Source organism: Astatotilapia calliptera, chromosome 17 (genome assembly GCF_964374335.1).
Source record: "Astatotilapia calliptera chromosome 17, fAstCal68.1, whole genome shotgun sequence".
In the NCBI taxonomy this organism is placed as follows: domain Eukaryota; kingdom Metazoa; phylum Chordata; class Actinopteri; order Cichliformes; family Cichlidae; genus Astatotilapia; species Astatotilapia calliptera.
The window spans coordinates 17,434,675-17,460,083 of NC_137438.1; the positions used below are offsets into that span (position 1 = coordinate 17,434,675).

The following is a 25,409-nucleotide window of genomic DNA, read 5'->3' on the forward strand; positions in this document are numbered from 1 at the left end:
GAGCTAGTGAGGATGCTCTTGGTGGACCACAGCTCAGTGTTCAATACCATAATCCCAGACATCCTCACCTTCAGATCCCCTGTGCCATCTACTCCTGGATTAAAGACTTCCTACCAAACCAGCCTTAATCAGTCTGACTCAGCCCCCACCTCACCCTCCAACTCAGCACCGCACCCCTACTGTACACCCTGTACACCTATGACTAAACACAACCCACCCAACCAATGTCACCGTCAAGAATGCCAATGACACCACCGTGGTTGGGCTCATCTCTGGAGGAGATGAGACAGCATACAGTATAAATACAGTGAAGCTGAACATCTTTAAAACAAAAGAACTCATAATGGACTTCAGGAGGCACAGACAGGTGCCTTCTCAATATAAATGGAGAAGGGTGGACTCTGTCTCCACCTTTAGGTTTCTGGGCACTCACATCACCTGGACCCACAACACCATTGCCCTGGTAAAGAAGGCCCGGCTGTGTCTGCACTTTCTCTGTTCTGAGGAAGAATAACCAGGACCAGAAGCTGCTGCTGGCCTTCTACTGCTCCTCAGTGGAGAGTGTGCCCTCCTCCTGCCTGGGTGTTCGGTACCCAGGAGCCACTACTGAGAACAGGAAGGCTGCACAGAGGGTTATTAACACCGTTCAAAAAATCATTGGCTGCCCTCTGCCACCCCTGCAGGCCATCGCCAGCTCCTCCTGTCTCAGGTAAACCAGGGCCATCACAGGTGTCTCTTCACACCCTGCCGGTTTCACGCTGCCCTCTGTTCACAGGTTCCCCATCAGATTCACTAACAGCTTCTTCCCCTTGGCCATTCAGACGGTTAGCAAACAGTATCCCCCCACACCCCACCCACAAATATGAACCATGGTCTGAGTAACCCCCATCACTCAGGTCACTCACACACAGGCTCTATTCAGACAAAGTTTTTTGCACTACTTTCAAGCACTTTGTTCTCTAATGTGTGCCTTTCTATTGTTCTGTAAATATTCCTCATGTCCACTATTTCTATTTTATTCCCGCACAGTTGGTGTGGAGCACCCATAATTTCGTTATACATGTACAATGATAATAAATAATAATAATAATAATACATTTTATTTATAGGCGCCTTTCAGACCCTCAAGGTCACCTTACAAGAACACGTGAACAATAGCATAAAAAACATTTAAAAAAAAATTATGTATATATATTAAACATGGTAAAATAAAATTTAGACATAAACAGTCATAAAAGTATAAAGACAAGTATAAAAACTGAGCAAGGTAAAAATGGACTAAGACAGATCAGGTGTATGCAATTCTAAATAGATGAGTTTTGATACGTGATTTAAAAGTGAGACAGTGTGTGGTCCGGAGAACAAGTGGAAGTGCATTCCAAAGTCTCGGGGCAGAACAACTAAAGGCTCTGAGTCCAATGTTAGTCAGGCGAGCAGGTGGAAGAGACAGAAGGGAAGCTGAAGAAGAGCGGAGTGTACAAAGGGATAAGTATGTATGGAGAAGATCGGATAGATATGGAGGAGCAAAGTTATGAAGCGCTTTGAAAGTGAGAAGCAGGATCTTGAAATTGACCCAGAGGTGAACTGGAAGCCAATGGAGCTGTTTAAGAACAGGTGTTATATGTTCAGTGGATCTAGTTCTGGAAATAATACGAGCAGCTGTATTTTGAACTAACTACAATTTATGGAGGGATTTGTGAGGTAGACCATAGAGAAGAGAATTACAGTAATCTAAACGAGATGTGACAAGAGCATTGACAAGCATGGCGGTACTGTTTGGAGTGAGTGAGGGAGGAAGACGGTTAATATTACGGAGATGAAAGTAGGAAGACTGAGTGATATTATTTATATGTGCTGTGAAGGACAGAGTGCTATCGAGGATGACACCAAAACTCTTAACCTGAGGGGAGGGTGTGACATCAGAGTTATCAATGGATACCGAAAGACTGGTTGGAACTGTAGTCAGTTTTGATCTGGTGCCTATTAAAATGAATTCTGTTTTATTGCCATTAAGTTTAAGAAAGTTGTGAGTAAACCAGACCTTGATTTCACTTAAACAGTCAGAAATGGATGTGGGTGGGCGAGTAGCTGTGGGTTTGGAGGATAGGTAGAGCTGGGTGTCATCTGTGTAGCAGTGAGACTGGATGTTATGCTTCCTAAAAATATTACCTAGAGGTAGGAGATAGATGATAAAAAGTAAAGGACCCAGGACAGAGCCTTGGGGTACACCGGAATTAACTGGAGTAGATACTGATCTGTGAGGGAGTAATTGAACAAACTGTGAGCGGCCAGAGAGATAAGAGGTAAACCAGGCAAGTACTGTACCACTGATGCCAACAGATGCTAATCTGTGAAGGAGGATGCGGTGGGAGATAGTATCAAAAGCTGCTATGAGGTCAAGGAGAATGAGGATGGAGATAAGTCCTGAGTCAGCTGCAAGCAGAAGATCATTGGTGATTTTTACTAGAGCTGTTTCTGTACTGTGACATGAACGGAAGCCGGACTGAAACTGTTCGTACAAGTTATTTTCAGTGAGATGACAATGAACCTGTGCAGCCACTATCTAGAATAAAGGGCTATTCTATTCTATTCTATTCTATTCTATTCTATTCTATTCTATTCAGACACCTAGAATTCTGACTTTATTTCCTAGATTTCTTATGTATTTTTCTGAAAATCCTACAAATATATGATTTTGTTGTGAGATGTTTAACTATTAACTCTCACACGCATTTGAAACATTTTAACTTTAATTAAAGTTTTCAATCTGAAAATTTCCACTGCTTGGTGAAAATACTGAGCTTAAACCCATGTAAACATTCCTCAGAACCACCAGTTCAAAGGTTAAAGGTTAACCCGGGATCTGGTTTCACTTTTTAAAGTCTTTTAAAAACTGTTAGAAAAAGCAAATTTAGTAACTGAAGAAATGTGAACTTTTCGTGGTTTCAACCACTTTTTTCAGACGGTCACTGTGGAAACAAAGTTCAACTCTTCAGTCCACCTTAAAAACTCAGAAAGCCGTCCCTCTGCAGGCTGTTGAGGAATTAATGAACAGCTTCCTGTGTGTGTCACAATGTTTTATTACACGCCTTTTAGAGTGTATTACTGTGTTAGTGTGTGTGGCTGAGTCACACTGTTTTATTACATGTGTGTATTAAAGAGTGTGTTACTGTGTGTGTGTGCACGCGCCTGTGTTTGGAGGCACAAAGGGCTCTCTGAAGGTTTTCCTCGGACTAAAATATTTGGTTTTCTTGAAACAAATCTGGGTCGTCTTCCAGGAAGGAGGTGGTGGTGGAGGAAGAAACACAAACACTGCACACACAGTTTTTACAGGAAACATTTGATTTAATTTCTCAGGAAAAAGTTCAGTCCAACTTTATTTGATCAGGATTTAAAGGGATAGTGCATTGCTTCATCACAGTAACTTATTCTGTTCACTTCCAGCTGACAGACCAGCTCAGCATGACTCACATTTCACAGTAATCCTTCTGTCTCTGATCCTGGGCCTCAGTAACAATGAGTGAAGCATGAAGCAGAGCAGGTGAGGATGCTCCTGTATGCTGATGATTCAGCTCCATGAAGAAACGTCATCCTGTCACTTTACACACTTCAGAACAAACTCAGGATTTAAATCTCTTTACATTTCTGCTCTTTCTGTCAGACTTTCTGCTTCAACATTTGAAATGAAGTCTCTCAGAATCCAGACTTTTTATCTTCAAACATAATCTAATCTCAGACTGAACTTTAATCCCAAACCTTCGACAGGTTATGTTGCTTCAACAGGATTTTACTGTCATGAGTTGATATTTATGCCACAAATTTACTCTTTTTGTTTCATATTGTTGACTTTCTACAAAGCATTCATCTAAAGATGTGTTCTCTGGATATAAAGTTTAATAAAAGGATTCTAGCATCACACATCAGTTTTATGTAAAAAGTTTAAAACCCCACAGACACAAGCAATAAAGGCACATTTTAGTCTTGGGCTGCTTCAGTTTGTTCTAAATTTGATTTTTCTGATTTATATCCTGAAAACACTTCAAAACTTGAACATAAGTGTAAAAATGTATATTTTTCCCTAATATTATATTTCAGATTTCAGTCTTTTTCTTCATTTGAAATGCGTCTCTCTGCATTACGAAGAAACGTTCAGAACATCCTCCAGGACCGCTGAATGGATGCCAGCGCTCTGCAGACTCTGCAGTAGCCTCTCCACTGTCGCTCGCTTCCCTTCAGCCCGCCTCCACCGCACCAGCCCAGCGAGCGCCGCCGCCTGAGAACTGAGGCTGTGATCGGACCGGCATCGAAACAACACCTCTGCCGACAGACCCAGATCCAATAGCACCGATTCCCACTCGGCACCGAGCTGCAACGCCAGCTGGGACAACTCTCGATCTGAGGGAACCCGCTGTAGAACCGATTCTTGGAGCCGACAGGCGTCTGCAGACAGACGGAGAACAGGAAGGTCAAAGGAAATAAACTTTCACCTATATAAAAAAAAAAATCATTGTTTACCTTTTTTTATTATCATAATGTCATTATCATCTTAGAACTAGAACCTCAGTTCTAATTTCAGATTCTGGATTTAATCCTGACTTTTATTTCTATTTCACAGTTTTTGTCATTTTTATTTCAAAATGTGGATTTTAATCAACTTTGAGTTCAAATTTCTAACAATAACATGAACAATAACACTTCTTTGAAAAAAAGTTTCTTTGACATTCAGTTTAAAACTTTTTTTAGACTTCTCCCGAAAACCAAAACTGTCACAAAAAAAAAAAAAAAAAAAAATCATGTTTAACCTCAGAATATGTACTGACAAAAAACAAAAAACACTTTTCAATGTAATCTTAATTCGTTGATTTTGGACTTAATGACTTATTTTCGATATAATTATTTCTTGTACACATCAACATATATATTCAGTTTTGTTGTTTTATAGGGAAAATTCAGATGTATCAAAAACTCAAAACTGTAAATGAACTAATACAATGAATTTATTTTCTAAATAACACAAAATATGACTTATTTTTATTTGCTTAGACAAAGACTTTATTCAGGTTTAACTGAAGATTTTTTTTAAATAGAATTTCTAATAATTACTTTTCAATTTATTCTTAGACTACATGTTTATTTCTGAAATTCTCTTTAAACTAATTATTGAATTTGGAGTTTGTCATTCTGAAATATCACAAATTCAGACTTATTTCAAATCTGGACTAAATTTTCACATTTCAAAAAGAAAAAAAAGCAGACTTTGATCGACTGATTTATATTTGCCCTCTTCAGGTTTATTTCATAATATCAAATTCATCTAACAGATTTCCAGTTTAAATTGTTTTAAATCTGAACATTGCTTTGGTTTGTAAACATCTTATTTTAAATGTTATCTCCAAATGTTTGAATGTTTGGTTTGTATTGTCAGGATTGTGATGTTTTCAACTTAACACCCTCATAAGGACAAACAGAAGTGAATGGCTGTTTGGATTGGGCAACTCCGAGCCCGTTGGTGCTCTGCAGGGTGCCGTTTGTTTGTAACCTCAGCTGGTTGAGCAATTCGAACTTTCCGGGGGTTGAACAAACAGTGAAGCGTGGTTACTGTGACCTCACAGGAAAACATGACGCCAACAGCTCATAGTATTTTTTCTGTTGTTGTTGATGCTGCCGTCCAATGAATGAAGACCAAACGGCACAGCCCTCCCACCACCGCCTGCCTACGTTAAAATACTGAGAACTGAAGTTACAGCAAAAACCAGTGACAGCAGAACAAATAAAGTTTATTCAAACGGCCAGAACACAAACAAGTGTAGAATGTTTTTGCCTTTTTCTGCTTCAAATGCTGACATCACTGAATCCATGCACGGCAGGCGTGAGCCCACCAAAATCTATTTTTAAAAAAACTGTAATTTACATGACCTTTAAAATCCAAGCTTGTTTGCTGCTGCTGTAACCTCCTAGGACCTGGCGTCCACATATGTGGACATCACATTTTATCCACTTACGAGGACATTATACTGCCTCTGTTCTATCGAAAATCTAAACGAATACCCTCATATGTGGCTCTAATTTTTCTCAGAAACAAAAATTAGGTAAAAAAAAAAAAAAAAAAAAAAAAAAATCAAAAATCTGGTAATTCTTTGTTTTTACATTCATCGGGTCCCGATCAGCCCAAGCATCAAAGAGAAATTAAAAATGCATGCCATGGAAGAGTGCTCTGCAGGTGTGAGAGGGCTTCTCTGCTGCCGCTGATCAGACCAACCCCACACCAGGTAACTAGTGATGGCCAAACTCTGACCGTCTGAGGGGTAGTGAGACGACTCAGACGCCTACAGATCAAAAATAGAACATCTGCTGGCATCCGTCTGTCCGTCTGATCACTTCATTAATCACTGAAAGAGCTTCATTTTGTCCAAAACACAGTTTACCGTCAGCTGTGACAATGATGGAGTATCAAATCCACAAACGTTGGGTTAGGTGGATAACTGTTGATCACATTATTGTATTAATAAATGACTGCTGTTGATTTTTACTCAGCATCTGATGGAAGCTGCAGATTATTTGTTTCATTAACTTTAAACTGAAAGAAGAGGACAGTCTTCCTCTCGGGCTTTAATCAAAGTCAGGAGACTCGTTAAGACCAATGCTCCGTGTTCAGACTTCCAGCTCACAGGATGACTTCAACCTACAGGAAGTCCTGCACGATTCATTTGGATTCATTTTATAAATAAAAATCCACATTTTCAAATTAAAGTAAAAACAAATTTAAAATTCCAACCTTGTGTGTCTGAAGTTTACAATTTCTGGATTAAAAGTGACAAAGTTGTGAATTTTATGAATCCAAGTTATGAGATGAGTGTGAACTATACAAATCTAAGATTTGGATTTGAGGATTGAGCAAACAGAGAGAAAGTTACATTTAACACTAAAAAGTCTGAGTCTTTACATTTTAGTTCAGATTAGGACAGAGATGACAGGATTAGACGGTCAGGATTCTGCATCAATACTTTGTCAGCACGACGTGGGACTTTCCTGGAAAAAACAATCAAAATCAGGGACTCCGAGAACGGCTGCAGCAGGAAAATTCTGGGAAACTAAACTCAGACAAAAATAAAACGAGGGGATTTTGAGAGGCTGAAAACCCACCACTCAGAGGAGGAGGAAGAGTTTGTTTTCCTGCCCAGGCCTCCCTCGTCCACCTCCTCCTTTTATTACCTCCCTCTTGGTTTCCAGGAACCTGGCAGCAGCTTCCCAGCCAGATGTTTGGGATCACATTCACATGATGCTGATTCTGCATAATCCCAAACCTCCTTGGAGCAGATCAGTCTCCTCCCATTTTTCTAAGTGGGGAATTTGTTCTGCCGAACACTTCTGATTTTGATAAATGTTAAATAGTGTATTATATTTCTACATACATTTTTTGTGGGGTTTTTAGGCTTGTAAATGGTAAATGGCCTGTATTTGTTTAGGGCCCTAAGGGCCCCAAAGCGCTTTACATATCCAGTCATCCACCCATTCACACACACATTCACACACTGGTGATGGCAAGCTACAGTGTAGCCACAGCCAACCTGGGGCACACTGACAGAGGCGAGGCTGCCGAACACTGGTGCCACCGTGCCCTCTGACCACCACCAGTAGGCAACGGGTGAAGTGTCTTGCCCAAGGACACAACGACCGAGACTATCCAAGCCGGGGCTCGAACCGGCAACCTTCCGATTACAAGACGAACTCCCAACTCTTGAGCCACGATCGCCCCAGTAAATCATCAGTGTGATTTCCCCCCTAAAAATAAATGGCACTATCCATTTTTAAGCAATTAAAAAAGCCAAATGCAGCAAATGTGATACAAATTAAAAGTCATATAAGAAAACTGAAATGTAATTTATGTTTTAAATAAATTTGTCACATGGTTCAATAAACTGTCGATTTTCAAAAATTAGAATTTTCTGGAAATTATTTCATGGTTCAGTCCTCAAATCAGACAATACTTCCATGAGGTTTGGTTGAACTAAATGTGACCCACTCACAGTGGTCAGAGTCTTTGATGTAGTCCACGTTACAGAGGTCCAAGAGAAGTGGTCTTACATTTGGACCTGGTCACACTGGATGTAGTCTCCTCAGACAAACATCAGTGACCTCTGACCCTCATCTGATCCTAAAACAAAGGACCCAGAGGCTGATCTGTGTCCTGGATCTGGTCTGGCTAAAGTACCTGCGCCTCATGTTTCTGCCAACAAGACTTCCGGGTTTATGTAGAGAGGTATGATTCCCCCGCACCCTGATTGGTTTTACCTTTGGGTCCGGGTTCAGGTGGGGTCTGGAGCTCCTGCAGCAGTCGGTCCCGGACCCAACTGAAATCCTGCAGGGACCGCAGGAAGGATTGGAAGGCCCGGGGCCCGCGGCTCGGCAGGAGGTCCAGGAGCCGGAGGGTCTTCTGTCTCTCCGTGGATCGGGACTCGATGTCCTCCACCTGCGCGTCCGTTAAAATCTCCTCCTGGTACAGAAACGGAACGATGGTTTCGCTGACCAGAAGCTGGCCGGACAGCTCCAGCCGGTGTTTTCGGAGGACGGCTCTGTGCACCGGGTCCATTTCACCGAAGCTCATAAAAATAAGCAGTTCCACATCATTAAACTAGTCCTTTGTGTCAGCTGTACAACTACCTTTCAACTGCTCTGTTTTTGTGCTCGGGTGGAAACAAGCAGGCGGAACCAAAGTCTTTGCTAATCACGTTGCGTTCACATTTTTTTATGGTAATACAATCTAAAATTTGCTTAGATTGGTGGTTAATATGGGATCTATTTGCGTGGAAGGATTGGTTAGTCGTTGATCTTAAATTCGGCGTGCGTTTATACCCCGGATAAAATTAACTTTGAGGGAAAACAGATTTTATGCAGATTGGTTCTGATAAGATGATTTCTGGTGACGTAAATGTACGCCGAAGTTCGGTAAGAAGCCTCGCAGAGCGTTCCACTTTACTGATAAATATTCTTCATTAATAAATCCACGAGGAAACCTCAAAAACAAAGTATTGAATTAGGTTCAGCGTACCATAGCATCGAGCAACGTTACCTAACACACAGCATTAGCTAGAAACCAAGGGTAATTTTATAGATACAAGATATCTTTTATTAATAAAAAAAGAAAATAACGTTTATAAAATATCTGCCGAATTCATTAAAAAGCCACAATCTGACCAAAGAAGTTAATATATTTGTTATATATCAGATACTTACATTTAGGAATTCAAAATAAAATTCCCCAAACTGAAAGATTTTCCATGGAGTTCACAAAACCTCGTGTCACATTGTCCTTTATTACAAGATTTTATTTTCAAAGACCAATTTACAGTTAACTGAATCTGTTTTTGACATTGTTATTGATAATATGTGATTCATATGTTTATTTGTGAGAAAAATAATTTATACATAGCCACCAAATGAAAAACAGTACACTGAGACAAATTCATAAAGCTGACTACTGCACAATGTTCTCATTTGCACATTTAAAAATGTGGGGAAAAGAATCTAAATTTTTACATCTTTAATTTAAAGCACCAGGAAGTTTAATCATGAACATTTGTTATTTCTACAAATCTAGAAAATGAATGGAATAACTTGCAGCAGTTCTTGCTAGAAGAACTTAAACAACAAATATGACCAGTCTATAAACACGTTTCAGGTTTCCTGGCACACTCAGGCTTCTATAAAGAATGGGCCTTCATAAACTAACCAGAGAAACAAAATTTAACAGAGAGATTTTATTAGCATCATTTGTTTCTTTGTATTATGTTTTTATTAAAAAAAATATCTGATTATTAATGAAGATATTCAGCTTTTTCCTTTCAATAAATGATAAAAAAACCCCAACCATTTATTACACACATACCTGGGCTTCCATAGTTTTGTCCTGTGGGTGTGAATCAATAACAGCATGAAGTATAAGCAGCAGTGAGACATTATTGATGAGGCACCATATAAAATTTATTGATCTCCTGGTAGGAGCTGATCAGTTCATCGTTTACATGCTTCAGAAACATACCAGAAATACAGACACGATTAATTATATACTTCATCAGATCACAGGGGCTGCGATATGTACAAGAACGCGCACACGCCCTGCCTGCTTGGTGCATCCATGCTTAATTCAGCTGCTCTTTGTCATCTTCATCATGGAACTGGTCAGATATCAAGGCTGAAGCACAAACAAACACCCTGATTGGCCCTCCTTATACACACATCACAGGACACACCCTGTTTACCTGAGCAGCTACATGACCAATCAGCTCTGCCCCTTCTTCTTGGCCGATGCTGAGCTGTGATTGGATGTTTGAAAATGATTTTAAAGAAAGGTGACAGAGCGTGAGCATGCAGCATCGACGCCCTGTACCCGATCAGGGACAACTTGACAAAAACATAACATGGTCACTTGTGTAACCTTCATTTCTACGGTAACAAACAGGTTGAATCCATGACTAAATGTTTTTTTTTTCATTAAATTAAGTGCTTGCATGTCTGTTGGATTAATGAGGCAACCACAAGATTCCACAGGCCCCCCCAAAAAACATGCAATTTTTGAATGAAGTTTGGTTAAATGTGCTCCAGAGACTCAGCATTAACCATCAACACTGGTGGGTGAATATGAATCCTAAAAACAAAAGCTTTTTAATGAGGCTTGGTCAGGGTTTGTTAAACATGTTTGTGAAATGTGGTGGTTCAGCGGGTTTTGTTTTGTTTGGAGACATATTTGAGACTAAGACCATTTAATCCAAATCACACCCACTTGCACCACATTTCTGGGGATTTTTCTTTTACATTGGGGGTAAAACAAGAACTTTTTGTAAGCAGGAAAAACCCTGATGATTATGATGACGACAACAACAAAGATGGTGCTGAATTTATCGGGACTAATTACTAACACCAGCAGGATGTATTTAGATTTTTGAATTGAGTTTGGCTGAATTGTAGTTAAAGGTTCCTTCCTGAGTAAGGGCTCGAAGCTAGAGATATGGTGTCAGTGAGACTTCCTGGTAAAATAAAATAAAGATATAAACATATTTTTTTTACCAGGTCTCAGTGTCTGTGCTGAATTTAGGAGACCATGATACTGGTAATAAAAACGTAGGATATTTAAATTGAGTTTGGTTGGAAGGTCTTCACACAGCCTGAAGCTGGTTCATTGGTGCAGACTGAGGTTATTTGATGAATTGAGCTTTGAAAGTGTGCCTTTCCGTCTCCTTGCTACAGAAATAACAGGTCCTGCACCTTTACAGCTCTGAGCCAATCACAGTTTAAGAAAACTGAGTATTTACTACATGCAGGTACAAAGTCTGAGGAGCTTGTTTTGATTCTGAACGTCCACGAGGACACCTCGACTCTCCGCCTCACCAGCGTTCACTGTCACAGGCTGTCTGTCGGCCAATCAGAAGGCTCTGTTTACTTGTGTTTACAGGTGGGACTGACAAGCTCTGACTGGTGGAGAAAAATGGAAAATTATTCTATTTCCTGATTTTTGTTTTCCTTCTGTTAATTATTTCCACAGAAATCCTCGCAGAAACTTTCCAACATGAAGAGGCCGAATAATCAATCAAAAGATCAATTAGAAAATCAATCTGGAACCGCTATTTGGTCTAAACATATTTTTTTCTTTTTTTCACTGATCAAATAATCAATAACTTAATGGGAACAATAATTACTAACTTGATCAATAATAAACATTTAAAAATGTGAAAAAAAGGTTAATCAATAATCGATTAATATTCATGTTTCAACACTTAAATTACTGTGACCAGGTTGAAAGAGGTTAAATATGGAGGACCAACATGGCCAAAACTCTGCACGAAATTAAAAACACACAAAATAATGAAGTTATAAGATGGGACATATTTCAGTATTTGTATTAACACCTCTAGTTTTATTTACAATTTTTGAATTTATTTAAAAATATTGTAAATAAAAATAAAAATATTTTAGTTTTGTTTCTGTTCTTTTTTGCTTTTGTATTTCCCTCCATATTTTCAAAGCTTATTTACTTTAAGTAAAGTCATACAAATAAAAAAAGCAAAGAAAACATTAAAGAAATAAAAACAAATATTAAAAGTTTAAAGTTATTTATTTTGTTTAGTGAAGTCATTTCAGTCCTCGTCTTTTAAAAGCATACTTTCTGATTGGCCAGCTTCTGGACACCCACTGTTTACTTTAGATTTGAAATAAAGAGAAAAGCTAGTAACCCATGAACCCACAATTTGCTGTTTACGTTCTTCTGACACCAAACTCCATTAAAAAAAAAAAGTCATTTTAAGTAGGCCTGCTGCTACAATTTGTTGTTATAATTGATCATGTTGACTAAGATGCATCCTATAGAAAAACCACATGAATGCACTTTTGTAATAGCAATACACTACAGGAAGCTAAGGGGGCAGCATCGCCTCTATCACCTGGCAAGACTGCACTCACTACTAACGAAGAAGAACATTGTGTGAACGGCAAAAGTGGATGACAGAAGTAAACTGAAAGGGAGATTAAATTTAAAAAAAAAAAAAAAAAAAAAAAAAAAAAAAAGTGAAAGTATTTTACAAAAATTAAACAGTTAAACCAGACCGTGCTAAACGGAGCTTTCCTTCCACGACTGCAGTGCATGAGCATTTCAAACGCTGTCACCCTAGAGCTGTTACATCAGCTCTGATGAGTCCGTTATTGAGAGCTAAGTCAGTGCGTCACATTGATACCTTGTTCATGTTCGTACAGTAATGTTTATTTTAGCTTACCTGTTAGAAACCTCTCAGGATGCTTGCTAAGCATTTCAGTTTTGCTAGCCAATGACTGAAATCCAATAGCAAACCAGTACATTTCTGAAAAGAGGCTGATGCACCTCTCAAATTGCTGAAATCATGACAGAGAGCATCTTCAGCATGTTTATCAGCAGCTGGGAACATCTCAAAGACAAGTGTGAGCTTTCCTCCAGAGCATGTCTACTGCAGTTGTGAATTCATGAACTGAATCATCTGTAAACTTCGGAAACTTGTTATTTTGAACCTGAACAAAAAAAATATATATATTTTTTTTAAATTCAAAGCTTTATTCGAGTTTATGGACACTTTTCTGTTTAAAGTAGCATTTTAATTTATGTTCCTTGATATTTTATTGACTTACTTTTATTCTGACCGTGCTATTGAGTAATGCTAGAGATACATTTGATTATTTTCAAATTCACACGTTTCCTGGGTAATTATTTGAATTTGCTGTGGAATGAGACAACAGGGTGACAGTCACAGGTGGGCAGACCAGAGAAGGTGAGGTCCTGGAGCCTAGAACAGGAAGTTTGCCCACAGGGACAAGAGTTACTGAAATAATCGTTGACTAATTGAAGAAAAATTGACAGATTAGTCAACTACCAATCTTTAGTTGCAGCTGTAATTTAAAGGGAATGTTTTCCAAACCTGTGCAAATCTGTGATTCATCAGCAGAGCAAACCTGAAAACTAAAAGAAATATTTTTATTGTTTTCATGAAGGTAAATACAATATTCTGGTTTTTATTTATAAAATTAACTTGGGGGCAGCCCGATAGCACCACTTTCCCCCTCTGCATCACTCAAAGTGTCAACAAGCAAAATTAATAACAAAGCTTTTTAAATAATGGTATTTGTAATATGACGTTTCATAGAACCATGGTAACATCAGTGACCACATCAGTAACCACTGTAAACATTAATACCTTAAGATACTTCAGATTTATCTGGTCCATTTTAAAAATCAGCATATGGATTCAGGGGAAAATGGATGTTCTGAAAAGTGATGATCTTGTAAAGGTGAGGGGACGACGAGGTGTCAAGTCACCACAGAGCAGAGAGGTAGCTGTGGTCAGGAGGGGTCATGTGACACGGCGTTTCCATCAGACCTTTCCCCTCTGACTCCAGCGTGATTGGCTGCAGACTCAGAGCACATCGACACTGCAGCTTATTGCGTGACCCTGTAGAGCAGCACACGATGGGATCAGTCAGTGGTAAGATGACATCAGTCCTTACACATTGTAGGCGTATTCCGTCAGGTAGTCCTTTAGTCTGTTGGGCAGCGGCAAATCCTGAACCTGCCGTGTCCTTTGGTTGATGGTGATGCGACAGAGGTGCTGCAGGGATGGCGTGGAGGTGTACACGGGTTTGGTGAGTAGCAGCTGCACTGTGCCATTAGGCGGCACCGGAGAGACCCGAGAATTTGACGCCGACGCCGCCTTGTCGCTGCTCCTGGACAGCTGGACGTAGTACTCGACCAGGTGGACCACACTCTTGAACTGCTTCAGCTTGGGCTTCACCAGGACCACCGAGTCCAGCTTGAACTTGCCGTGTTTGAACTCGATCCGCAGGTTGGTGGGACCTGCTGACGTCATGGCGGAGATGGTGAAGAGGTAATCTCTCTGAGAGCTGTCCCGCAGCAGGAAGGTGCCTTCGGAGGTGTCCTGCAGGATCTCTTTGGCTTCATTAGCCGTCAGACTGCCCCAGTACCAACCTGACAGTAAGCAAAAGATGAACTTCAGAATAACCCTTTATCCCAGCTCATCCTCTCTCTGAAACCACCCGTTTTAACCCGTCTCATTAAAAGCTCAGTTTGTTCTGATTAGCCAACTTTTGGAAGCCTGCTCAGGGGCAGCACCCAGTGACCGAGCTGTCTGTATGTGTCAGTGTTTGGAGATGACCAACCCCTCCCACTGTCCTGCTGAGACCATATCTTAATCTGAAACCACGCCCCCAGTCTCCCTTGCTGTTCCAACAATAAATAATTACTCAAAGTCTTGGTTGGAAACAGGACTTCAGAAACCAACATGTGACGTCACTGTTGCTCACCGCACCTTTATACTAGCTATTAATGGGAACTTAACAGGTTAAAACCACAAAATGACCAAACTAACCAACCAATCAGGATGGCTGCAAAAGAGCAGCTCCCGTTTGTTTCACAGTAAAATGTTTTTGTGAATCTGCCTGGTGGAAAGTAATGGCGCCACCTAGACACACACCGATTCTTTCAGGTGTGTGAAACAACATACAGTGCACACCTTTCACTGTTCCCCTGTCTGTCACTGAATGCAGCAGCTGTGGTGCGAAACTGCCCAAACCAGCCAAGGAGACCTTTAGAGACGGCAGTGCTGCTCATGTTATGAGCTGAGAATGAAATCAATCAGCTGATTTGTGGCGGCTGGGTACCTGAAGACTCGCTGCAACGTCTCTGGAGCTGTTAACCATCATGCTTTAAAGAAAAATCTGCTGTGTTTGTGATTTTTCAGCCTCCTGAACAGGACTATTTGATGCACTAAGGTGAGCCTTTTTAGTTTTGGATGTGCCCCCCCCCTAAATCTGCCAAAATAAAAAAAATAAAAAACAAGAGGATGGAAACTCCACCTGCTGGGCTTTGGTTTCCAGCTGTTCTCCTCTGGATGGAGACTGTGGAGGCGTAAATCTTTCCTACCCGTGTTTCTGAGCTCCTTCATGGCAGCGGCAATGCGGCTCTCGTCAGATTCCACAGCGGCGGTATTGTTGTCGGCTCGTCTGTCACTCTCGATGGTTTCCGTGGACTCTGAGGACTGGCAAGTCATTGGATAAATCCGACCTTCAGGCCCACAGCTGAGACATGGACAAAGTCTACAGGGCGCAACTGCTCACACCACAGTGTCAAAGTCCTGGAAGTTCAGGAGAAAAACCAGTGAAGAAGAAAAATCTGACATGAGGCTTGCACACCAGGCTCCACTCAAAAAAAGTTGATCCAAAAATACTTTAGAGCCTGAATGAAGTCTGAAAACATTTTTAACCAGAAACTCAACAAGAGAAAGTTTTATTTCTCAACATTTCAGCGTTTTTTACGTTCAAGTGAGCCGGTAAATAAAGGAGCTTTATCTTTAAGACAATATTACTCATAAAGACAGATCAGACAGAGGCAGATTTATGTTTCACTAAATCAATCAGCTGACTGTAAAACACGAGATTGACTCATCACCTCTAAATAAATAAATTCAGCACTAAAACAAACAGGTATACTGTCTCTCTCATACCAAACCCCAGTCAAAAAAAGTGCAGATTTAAGACCAAACTGATTGAAAGTTTAAAACTGTTGGGTGTCAGATTTGTAGATTTTTGGGGGGAGGAGGCTGAATGTTTTTGAACAAACCTGACATCTGAACTCTGCAGAGGCATTTTTTTTGTCCAAACAGAGAAATTAGTAAAAAAAATAAAAAGAAAAAAGCCAAAATCACATTTTCCTGGATCTTTGTTATTATTTAAAAAAAATTTAAGTTCATATGAGACAATAAGAAAGGAATTTCAACTTTAAACCTTAACCATAATCACAAACACACATCAGCTAAAAACAAAAAGCGAAGAAACTTTAAGGTCAATGCCAAAAGACTGATGATGTGAAAAAAAAAAAAAAAAAGGTACATAGTGCCTATCAAAGAGTATTGTTTATTTCGTCACTACAGGAAGATTTTCAATGGCTTTAACTGAGCAGTATTTTTTCCCCTCTTACCAAATTCCAGTCAAAAAAGTCCACATTTATGACCACTGGTTAAAACTGCTTTGTGTGGCCTTTAAAAACAAAAAACCAAAAAAACAACCAATATTCACCATAACTATCATTAAAGTGTTTTAAAGACTGGGGAGAAATAAAGCAATAATAAAAAGTTAAAACATTTTAGACTGGCACTCTGCCGAAGTCCCTTTAATGCTTTTATATTTGAGTAAATAGTGGAAATCATTCAGATGAGAAATGTGTTGAAGGGCTCGGTGTGTTACTCCTGTCCTCTGTTAGGTTAACTCTGTTATCTCACATTCCTGAGTGCTTATGCAACTTATCTCTGCAAAGACAAACCTCCAAACATCTTTCAGAGACCAGCTTCTTTATTCTGTGCAGCAGATATAGTGGCAGTTTTAAATTAACTCAGGTGGAAGGTGAAATCTTATTAACTAAACTAATAGAGTAAAGAGACACCTTAAGTTCCTCGTCTGTCCATCATGAAACAAATGCTGTTTGACTGCTTTGTGTTTAAACAAAGAAAGTATGTGAATGTTTCAGCACATAACAGCAGACTGAAGTTAGATTAATTCATTTTTCCACCTTAAAAAGCAGTCAGGTGAGGTGGTTCTTGTTCAAAGTGGACTTTGGGGGACAGGCCACATGTTTACATTCCAGGCAGCCTTAAAGCAGCTGAATTTCTCACAGAATTTGGTGAGAGATCTCCATTTCCCCCCGTGGAATAACCTGCTTAGTATTCAGGCCAGCAGGGCAAACACAAGAAGAAACGGAATAAATACAGGCTGCTTGTTCCTGTGTGCACAAATCAGTACTGCACTCTGATGTCTTGTTGTCTACAACAGTGGCTTCCGTGAAGAATGAGAATTACAAGAATTTTAACTGAATTTGGAAAAACTGGGCTATTTGGAAAAAGCAAACTAAGCGTACAGTTTAAAACCTGCTGTGAGGTTTTATGTCTGACTGCAGAGGACAAAGGACGCAAAAATCACTGTTTTTATAAGCGACTTTGCACTCTGACCTCGGAAACAAATTAAGGCGATTTTACAATAGAATTTGTTAAAAAAAAATTCTGCACGTATAGCTGCTAATAATAATAAAAAATATTTGGTGTAACCGAGGAACAGGCTGTCAGGAAAGAACAAATATTCTGGGGTTTTGTTTTTTTTTTTACGCCGAGGTCATGAAGAAATATTACAGTGGCTTCGAGTTTAAATTCTATTTGGCGAAACAGCAGTGAGTAGTGCAAAATTAATTTTATTACAATTAAAATTGAACGCTGATGTAACTTTGTGGACGGAATAGAAAGGAGAGCTGTGTAAAGCAGGACACATAAATCCGCTTGTTTTTATTCAAATCTACACAGCTTTGGGCACGGGGATAAATTTGGAAGAATTTTAGTATTTAGTATTTATTTATTTATTGTCAAGAACAATGAAATTGCGTTTGGGGCTTCCATACAACCCAAAAAAAAGAAAATAATAAATACCCCTTAAATAATAAATACCCCTTAAAAAAAAAAAAAAAAAAATTGAGTAGAATTTGGTATAACATGAACAGTTCTTCAACGATGATTTAAAAAAAGCCCTTCCTAAAGCAAAACCTGGACGGGGAGTTATTGTGTGCCGAACTGAAGAATGGGCTGTAAAAATAGCGGGAAAATTAGATTATTACGTTTTAATCAGATGAGAACACCGAGAAGCTTATTCTAAATGTGAACGCAATTCGACAGGCAGTAGAAGGGCTCCCATTATTCTGGGTAAAATAATCGAACTTGGGAGCACAGGTCAGTGCAGAAGGCTCTGCAGTCTGGAGCGTATTATCGGCGTGTTACTTGTCTATTTGGGTGCGTGTTTACCCACCTGGTTTGAGTTTTGGTGACATGTTGGTGATAAAAACAAGCACACGCACCTGACTGCTTTACGTCCTGCTAGCTGCTGTCTAGCTAAAAGTCACGGCGGGCTCAGCAGCGCTGCCGCCGATGTGTCCTCGGGGGGGGCCCCGACATGTCCCCAGTAACACTTCTAATCCAAATCCCGAGAAACGCTCCGCTGCTGGAGGTTTTCCTTCTTTCTTGTCTTTCCCGATTTACAAATGGCGGGTTACAGTGCAGATAAACGGAGGTCCCTGCCGTCTCTCTGACACCCAGTCCCACCCGGGGAGCAACCGCGCACCGGCAGCTACCGGAGAGACCGAAAAGCACCGAGCGGGTAATCGAGCGTCCGAACGTCCGTCAGAGAGCTGGACACAACCGAGTCCAGCAGCTGCCTAAGAACCAATGTCACCATAAACACAAAGGCAGCATTTCCAGGAACTTTCCAGGAACACGGTCACGTGGTGCCACGATTTAAGGTGGACTGACGTATGCGGCTGTTGGTCCTCCTGTCTCTGTAAGGACCCACCTGGAGTCACTCACAGGCTCTCTCTCATTAAACTCAAACCAGGTGTTAATGCCCACACAGAAAACAAAGTGAAGATCACCCATGTTGCAGTGATGCATCTCTTAGTCTCAACTAGCGCCTCCTATATGTCACTGTATATAACACTGTTTAATAAATGATAGTTACCAATAGTGATGTGCAGATCGATCCTGAAATATCGATTCCTCCGATACCAATCATTTATGTTCTAGAATCGATTCTCACATTAAAATATCGATATTTTAGTAATTTAGAGTAAATTTGTAGTTCATCATAACAGGAACACAGTGGGAAGAAACTATAACATTCAGATTGTCTACATTCAGAAGAACTACTTCCTCTTCCATAGTCATGTGCGAAATACAGCTGTATAAATGTCTGGCAGCCCCTTGGTGTGCGCACTCACAACAATGGCTGAGCCTAATTGTGCAGAAGTATTTTACCTCCACAAACAGCTGAGACGTGGTTTGCCATACATGTGGCAAAAAAAGTGCTCCAAGAGTGAGGTGTTGTGGCCATACTAGGGAGACATTCAAAGGGCTGTTGGGGGGGGGGGGGGGGGGAGAATACATTTTACATGGTTTATTTATCGGATAAAATACTTTAAATCTCACAGTTATTATTGGCCAGCCGGGAAACAGCGGGGTGTCTGTTTTGGAGGAAGGAAGTTTCAGGGTTTAATTAGTCATCATCATGGACTCATCCGATTAGAATGAGAATAAGCAGTCATCAATCATTTGCAGGTTTTGTCTTTTTAATTAGATAACGGGTAAAGGAAAGACACATGGACTGCTATCACTAAAAGGGACAAAGTATGATTTAAGTAACTCAAAATGATACATGAACTCAGGAGACTCAAAGAGAAACTCACCTCAGCTGCCGCCCGTGTGGGAGTGAAGAAAGAGTGAGGGAGTAGGTGAGTGCAGTTCTTATATAACGAGTGACAGGTGAGTGCAATTAAGGCCAAGCACCACCCCCAATCAAAGGTGAGGACAAGAAGTGCATCTGCCAGTAGGTGGCGGTAATGCACCTTTCAATTGTTTGCCAACCGCCAATATAACTGTAAGAAAGAAGAAGAAGAAAGTGCATCTGATGAAGTGAATGTGCTGAAAGGTGAGCCTTTACAACAGTGTCCAAATTCAGAGGCTGCTTCCACCTGAGGACCCGGTCTAAAGAAAGCCGGGTAGTACGTCACGAGCTGGAGTGAAACTGCCGTCTGCTCCTTGCTATCTAATACATAACCGGGCGCTGACGTAAACGCTTCTGTTTAATTATTTTCTGTTTGACGTTTATTCAGCTGTGTGAAAACCCCGGAGGAACCCTCCTGAGGGATTAATAAAGTTACATTTAATTTAATCTAATCTAATAACTTTAATCTCAGCCAAATCGATTTAGTCACGAACAAATAAAACACTGAAAAAGCCGAACAATAACATTTTTAAGTTATCAAAGTGACTATATCATGTTTAACCCGAGTAGCAAAAGACCGCGGGGGTTTGAAAACGATGTTTGGATCGGCTCAGATATTTGAAGTTTACACAGCTACATTCTCACATGAAAATATGTTAAAAGTTTTTTTGCGACCCAGAAAGCGAAATAAGAGTAATATTAAATCTAAGCAGCTGCCGCCATTGTTGGAAACTGGAATAGGCTGGGCCGCGCTATGAATTCTGCGATATGGTTTTTCAATTTTGTTGTCCGGCTGGAAAATCGGGAAAAATTCGGGAGAATGGTGGCTCCGGGAGATTTTCGGGAGGGGCACTGAAATTCGGGATTCTCCCGGAAAAATTGGGAGGGTTGGCATGTATGGTTGTGGCAACATCACTAACCTTGTCAAACACCTCAGAGTAAATCATATCACAGAATATGACGAGCGTATGTTGAGGTTGTTGTGATATTTTGATACCATGGTAGCATTTACAGGATATTGTTTTATAGTGATATTATACAGGAAAACTGTTACTCAATAAGGCCCATTTACTAGTTGTTTTTCTCTTTCTCTGTGACCCAAGAATTAATGTGTAAGAATCACAGGCTGGTACCAAGGTCGAAAATACCACAGAGATCACTTCTTTACTCCCATCCTCCCTTCTTTATCTCCTAGAAAAGAGCTTGTTAAAGGCCAGGTGGTTTGTTTCAGAATTCACTAATGAAAGAACTCTATATTCTATGTCTAGGAGTGTATTTTGCTGGGATAATCATAAATTGTAGCTGAACTGATAAACTATACAAAGGATACTTCTCTGCTCACAAGGCAGGAAGACGTTTCCTTATTTGGTCTGTACCGGTTTGAACTGAGAATCTGCTGACACACGAACCTTTTTCCTCTATATAAACTGTTGTATGATGAATAAACCTTTGAGTTGATTTTGGGAAAGCAACCTGAAGCAGTCTGTGTTTCCTTGTTCTCCCAAGCTACTCCCGGCGCTGTAACTAACCCGCTGAACGGCATACCTGAGTGTTACTTTGAATAATTTTGAATCTTATAGGGTAAAGACAAAACTCTGCTTATAGGTGCCCACGCCTCGGAGGAAACCCGATCCACGGAGAAACCGGGGACCGAGATTTCCTTCAGAGGTGAACTGAAGAGGAGAGGGACAGGTGCTGCTAGGGCGAGACAGATGTCTCTCACGGAGTCCTTTAGTGCTGCAGGCAGGCAAGGTGTTCAAATAGCACAACTTCAGTTTTGTTATTTCTATATGATGAACTCTGCATTATTAAGTGATAAGAACAAGTAATCTGATGTCCTGTAATTATTATGACACTATAATTTGAGATAAAATAAATAAAAATAAGTTTTTGTACAAAGTATCGGTATCGGATCAGTATTGTCGATACCACCCTGAATATTGCTTGGTATCGGATTGGAAAGAAAATCAGTGGTATCACACATCACTAGTTACCAAACCCGACATCCTCATTTTGAAGCTTAGCTCCCTTTACCTACTACTATAGTCTTTTTTTTATTTCCAGAAGCGAAACAAGTGCTATGTCATAATGCTAACTAACTTGGTAATCAGTCTGTATCCACAGATTATATGAGCCACATGTGAAATAAGCCTCAGTCCAATTTGAACAGTGAGATATAAAAATGCTGTAAGCATGTTTATTTCTGCTGTAATTTTGAGCATTTTAGCATGAGACTGATTCACTGCTGGCGCCCCTGCTGGACATCAAAGGAACTGCAGGCTTTAGTTCTTCAGCGTCTCGCATACGAAGTACCTTCGCTGCACAGTTTCCCGCTAAGTTGACGGTAGCCCCTGGCAGGTTCATTTGAACTTTGACCTCGGTGAGGTATGACGTCTATATCTCAGATTGACAGGTGCAAAACTTGTCGTAGTACAAGCAGAGCGCTGCAGCAAGTTCAACACAAACGTTGGGCTGTTCGCTCAACCAGCACTCGCCACTTCCTGTGTGATCAGCCTTCAGAAGTTGAGTAGCTGGGCAGCCTGATTAAGATAATGGAAGAACTATTGTCTGTTCTTGTTGTTGTTTTTTTTCTTGTTAAAGCAGAAACAAGAAGACAGACATCCATTAAGCAGATTAAGAGAAGTTCAGCCTTTCCAGGAGGAATTTCAAAGTGGGAAACTTCACAGAGAGTGATATGAACACCTTCTCTTCTCTGTTGGCCAGGCGGATCTTTTTAAATAGGACTCTTTCCCCCCAAGATTTGGCCACTGGATAAGAGAAGTCATGGGTCACGTTCATCTTGAAGATATCAGCTACACCATAACAGGATCTATTGGAAAATCCCGTGCTACCTGATAACATTCATATCCTTTGCTGAAAGCATGGCGGCTGGTATTATTAAAACATACTGTGATGCTATTATTGACCTATGTGACATAATTATAATTTATTTTTAAATATTACTGAGAAAACATGTTGATAATTCCTAACTATCTTTGCATGCTTAATAATCTGGTATTGTATTTATTTTGGTTCATATAGTCTGTATTGTTTTTTTTCTCAAAACAAAATACAATAAAGACTTTGTTTGAAAACAAAGACTGTTTCTCGGGTTCTATTTGCCGTTTTTACTGGTTTCTGCTTCCACCTGCTGGTCCTTTGCAGCACCACAGTCACACAGATGCCCTCAGATCACATTCAGCAGCTTCTCTGCTTAAACCCTGAACATGATATTCACACTGCTCATCTTCCAGCCATTTAAATAACAATGTCTAATATGACTAGAAATCGTCTCCAAGCAACTTCAAACACATTGCCCCAGTTTATTTAATCAGAGTATTGGACCCGTCCTTACCATTTTTGTCTTTGGTGTTTCATAAAATTGGAACAAATTAGATTTTTTTTTTTTTATGAATTTCTTTTCATCTGCTTCCATTTGAAGGAGCTGTAACCCGAGTCTCAGATAATGGGCCTGTATCTGTCTTTCTGTCCGAAACAAGCTGTTTCACTCCTCCCCCAGGAGGACAACTTTTGTTCTGGTTGGCTACCCCTCACAATCAGAAGGTTTGAACAGCAGGTGGGCGGACTTCTGTCTGACACGATCATAATAGAATACACCCTCTGCATGACATTATATACCAAGAGTTTATGAAAATGAGATCAGACAGCAGTCTATTGTACAACACAGGAAAGAGGAAAAGCACAGTAGATTGTTCTCCATCATGAAAATGAGATGAGAGATTTCACAGATAAACTTTTATTATGCCTGCACAGTGTCGCAATACAGAAGGTTAACATATCAAACACTTAAACTTTGCTTCACTCATACATATAAAATCACTATAAAATGTCACTCTAATATCTGCTACTGTTTTTCCAACATTCACAAAGGAAACGCCACTTCACTTCCTTCCTGTGGTTTAAAAAAAAAAAAAAAATCCATCATCACCTGCTTCTCTCAACAGTAAGACCATTTTCTGTCAAAGAAAATCAAAGGAGAGAAAAATGCTGCAGGATAAATAAAAACAGAAGAGTTTGTTAACGTCACAGCCCAGCTCATCTTGATCATTCCACATCCCACAACTGGGCCTACGCCACATGAGCGATCTGGCACAAACCCTGACATACAGAGACCTGCTGAGTGCATCTGATTCAACATGGAGGGAAGATAGTCTCTCGCTCACCTGAAACTGAATGCTGAGGAAGGGGAGACTTTGCCTGCTGAGGCTAACTAAACACCATTTTTCACTCAGAATATCTTCGAAAGACATTAAACTCATCCATGAGAAAACATGAATGCTTTTAGGGATCTGTAGTTATCAAGCTAACTTTGGGTTTAACTCTGTCTTTTCAGGGTTATAAAGGTGGTATGTCACCATGGTAACTGATGCTACAGACCAAAGTTGCTCCAGGTTTTGTTGCAGGTAAGCTTTCACCATCTACTGACCAATCAGATTTTTGGACGATAGTCACCATGGCTGGAGTGCAGACAGTCCAAGGGTCTGAAGTGTTCGTGGTTATCGGATGAGCATCAGTAAGAAATAAGGATTCTTAGAGAAAGTTTATAGTTTCCTGTTTTTACAGATGGAGATAAGAAATAAAGGACTCGGAAGCACTTTTCCCCCCTCACTGACGTTAAAACTGTTTCTTCTGTTTAAGCTAACTTCTGAATTGTTTGGTTTGTGGGAGCAAAAGAGCAACTTGCAGCTTGAATTTTTCACTAAATATGAGGTGTGATGAAAAAGTTCAGAGAAGTGGACACACAAAAAAAGATGGAAATGTATGCAGTCTCCCCTTCATGGTGACCTCAGACACCTCTGGACCTCTGAGTGCTGCATATCTTCAGAAATACTAACAGAAAATCTGTCATCAAGAAAATAAACTAGTCCAGATAATGCAGATCACATTTTAATCCAGTCTTGGACAGTGAAGAGTTCAGTTTTAAGGGACTGTGACATGAAACGGACTGCCGGGGACGTTCTCGTCTCCCCACTTCACAATGAGGATGTAGCTGCCCTGCTCTTTAACAGTATACGTGACATTGTACATCCTGTTGCCCATGTGTTTGACGTACACTTCCTCGCAGGGTGTCTTCGGCCCGTGGACACCGACCATCAACATGTTTGTGCCTGCAAGGAAAAAAACGGAAATATCGTGAGTGGTGAAGAAAAATCTCAGATTTGACTTTCACGAAAGACAGGAGGGACGAAATGGTCACCTGCTTTACTGCAGTCGACTGTGAAGGTGTTCTTCTGACCAATGAAGGCCTTTGAAAGGCCGGCACCTCTGGAGATGACTTTACTGGCATCTGAGGAAAATTTAGGCAGAGAGGCAAAAGGGCTGCCCATCGCTACTGACTTGCTGACGGTCTCCACAAGAACAGACGACGTCTCATGCAAACTGTGGCCACCTGACAGACGAGGTCCTGGAAGAAGAAGAGTTAGAGTCAGCTTTCTCCAACAGTATGTGGACATCCCTTCAGGTTTACTGAAAAGGAGGAAAAGGAGTCATATGGTCAGTATCACCAGCTATGTAGAGCTTGGTGTCCTACAAGTGCATAAAAACAATTG

General features: G+C 40.4%; 3 protein-coding genes across 9 annotated transcripts in view; all 3 read right to left on the reverse strand.

Annotated features, from left to right (window-relative positions):
• Positions 1–3,324: 3,324 nt before the first annotated feature.
• On the reverse strand, positions 3,325–8,699 carry cradd (CARD and death domain containing adaptor protein). Its single transcript, XM_026148199.2, has 2 exons — positions 8,293–8,699; positions 3,325–4,440 (listed from the first exon to the last, which is right to left on the reverse strand). Exons 1-2 carry the CDS (start codon positions 8,603–8,605, stop codon positions 4,136–4,138), a joined length of 618 nt encoding a protein of 205 aa, XP_026003984.1. The 5' UTR covers positions 8,606–8,699; the 3' UTR covers positions 3,325–4,135.
• A 4,779-nt stretch (positions 8,700–13,478) lies between these two features.
• On the reverse strand, positions 13,479–19,862 carry socs2 (suppressor of cytokine signaling 2). 3 transcript variants are annotated; one of them, XM_026147444.2, is made up of 3 exons: positions 19,802–19,862; positions 15,455–15,665; positions 13,479–14,500 (listed from the first exon to the last, which is right to left on the reverse strand). In XM_026147444.2, exons 2-3 carry the CDS (start codon positions 15,579–15,581, stop codon positions 14,019–14,021), a joined length of 609 nt encoding a protein of 202 aa, XP_026003229.1. In that variant the 5' UTR covers positions 15,582–15,665; positions 19,802–19,862; the 3' UTR covers positions 13,479–14,018. The 3 variants fall into 3 exon arrangements, with proteins under 3 accessions (XP_026003229.1, XP_080148008.1, XP_080148009.1); XM_080291882.1 differs by lacking the exon at positions 19,802–19,862 and adding an exon at positions 18,422–18,869; XM_080291883.1 differs by lacking the exon at positions 19,802–19,862 and adding an exon at positions 18,373–18,787.
• Positions 19,863–23,580: 3,718 nt separating this feature from the next.
• Positions 23,581–25,409, reverse strand: part of LOC113009298 (filamin-C-like) — a 59,639-nt gene continuing 57,810 nt past the window's right edge. For all 5 annotated transcript variants that reach the window (XM_026147515.2, XM_026147514.2, XM_026147513.2 and 2 more), the window contains 2 exons: positions 25,058–25,264; positions 23,581–24,968 (listed from right to left, as the gene is read on the reverse strand). In XM_026147515.2, the coding sequence (XP_026003300.1) occupies positions 24,781–24,968; positions 25,058–25,264 (395 nt within the window). In that variant the 3' untranslated portion in view covers positions 23,581–24,780. The remainder of the gene's footprint in view (positions 24,969–25,057; positions 25,265–25,409) is intronic.

Coding starts and splice junctions, on each gene's coding strand:
- cradd (XM_026148199.2), bottom strand. CDS start 8,605: ATGAGCTTCGGTGAAATGGACCCGGTGCACAGAGCCGTCCTCCGAAAA. Junction 4,441..8,292: donor ACCTGAACCCGGACCCAAAG/GTAAAACCAATC, acceptor GTCTGTCTGCAG/ACGCCTGTCGGCTCCAAGAA.
- socs2 (XM_026147444.2), bottom strand. CDS start 15,581: ATGACTTGCCAGTCCTCAGAGTCCACGGAAACCATCGAGAGTGACAGA. Junction 14,501..15,454: donor GAAGGAGCTCAGAAACACGG/GTAGGAAAGATT, acceptor GCTTACTGTCAG/GTTGGTACTGGGGCAGTCTG.